General features: G+C 46.0%; 2 protein-coding genes across 2 annotated transcripts; one reads left to right on the top strand and one right to left on the bottom strand.

The window, feature by feature from the left end:
• Positions 1 to 247: 247 nt before the first annotated feature.
• Positions 248 to 757, bottom strand: Tsp_15276 (retrotransposable element Tf2 155 kDa protein type 1). Its single transcript, XM_003367072.1, has one exon. It carries the CDS (start codon positions 755 to 757, stop codon positions 248 to 250), a length of 510 nt encoding a protein of 169 aa, XP_003367120.1.
• A 216-nt stretch (positions 758 to 973) lies between these two features.
• Tsp_15275 (conserved hypothetical protein) lies at positions 974 to 1282 on the top strand. Its single transcript, XM_003367071.1, has one exon. It carries the CDS (start codon positions 974 to 976, stop codon positions 1280 to 1282), a length of 309 nt encoding a protein of 102 aa, XP_003367119.1.
• The last annotated feature ends 103 nt before the right edge of the window (positions 1283 to 1385 follow it).

Here is a 1385-nt window from a genome sequence, read left to right as displayed (position 1 = left end):
ACGGCATGCAGCCATTTTGCGGTACGCCTTTCTTTGAACCGAATATTGAGACAAGAGGGTTGTGATCAGTCAATAATGTGAAGCGTCGTCCCCACAGATACTTGTGGAACTTCTTCACTCCGTACACAAGTGCCAGCGCCTTTCTTTCAATTTTGTCCGTAGTTCCTTTGAGCAGCAGGGGGGGGGGGAAAAAGCAAAAAGCGATCACCTTGACAGTTCCATCTCTGAGTCTATGATATACGACAGCTCAAATGCCCTCGTTTGATGCATCCGCTGCTAGCACAATGGGCCACTCTGGGTGATAGTGTGTGAGCAGGAGGGCTGAATTCAACAACCGCTTTACTCTTTCCATCGCCCTTGTGTGCTCTGCTGTCCATTTCCATCGCGCGTCTTTCCTGAGTAACAGATTTAGAGGGCTACACATCTCCGTCAATTTGGGTACGAACTCAGTGTAGTAGTTACACATACCGAGAAAAGACCGCAGTTTCGCAATGTTCGTGGGCAACGGCATATTAACAAAAGCTGCCGTCTTCTTTGGGTCTGCTCTGATACCCTTCGAACTGAGAATGTGACCCAGATACTCGACTTCTCTTTGGAAGAAGGTACATTTCTCTTTGCGAATCCGCAATCCAAATTCCTTCAATCGGCCCAAAACTAACTTCAGCGTCCTCCGGTATTCATCATCGGTTGCCCCCGTTAAGATGATATCGTCCAAGTACGCTGCAACGTTAGGAATGCCTGCTAACATTGTATCCATTACCTGTTGGAAAATTGCAGGTGCCGAAGCCACACCGAATGGCAGTCTGTTGTAGTAATACAGTCCTTTGTGTGTATTGATAACCAGAATCTTCTTGGATTCCTCATCCAGCTCAACTTGTATATACGCTTCTAATAAGTCCAATTTGGTAAATGTTTTCCCACCTCTCAATGCCTGGTAGAGATCATCAGGCCTCGGAATTGGGTATGAGTCACCATGAGTCGATCATTTAGTCCTGTGAAAAAATCATCGCATATACGAATCTTACCATTCGGTTTTTTTACCGTGACGATGGATGCACCCCAAGCTGATCTGTCAATTGACGTCAGCACACCCATGTCTAGCTATCGCTCTAACTCGTTTCCCACGGCATCCTGCATTGCGAATGCCAATGGAAAAGGTTTTCTAAATACTGTGACAACTCCATCCATCAGCTCCACGTGTGCCATTACCCTTTGTACAATGTCCGACGACAACCTCAAACACTTCTGGAAATTCAGTGCACGCATCATTTTGCGTACGTGACTCTACTGCATTCTCTTCCTTCTTATTTGAAAGAGAGAGCGAGAGTGTCATTTGCTCTAATGCTATGATCCGACCAGACCATCACTTAGATCACTCATTTTTG

The sequence above is a fragment of the Trichinella spiralis genome (assembly GCF_000181795.1).
Source record: "Trichinella spiralis strain ISS 195 chromosome Unknown Scfld4885, whole genome shotgun sequence".
Taxonomy (NCBI): Eukaryota; Metazoa; Nematoda; class Enoplea; order Trichinellida; family Trichinellidae; genus Trichinella; species Trichinella spiralis.
Note: the sequence above shows the minus strand (reverse complement) of the source record. Positions and strands in the feature narration are given on the sequence as shown.

Coding starts and splice junctions, on each gene's coding strand:
- Tsp_15276 (XM_003367072.1), bottom strand. CDS start 757: ATGGATACAATGTTAGCAGGCATTCCTAACGTTGCAGCGTACTTGGAC.
- Tsp_15275 (XM_003367071.1), top strand. CDS start 974: ATGAGTCGATCATTTAGTCCTGTGAAAAAATCATCGCATATACGAATC.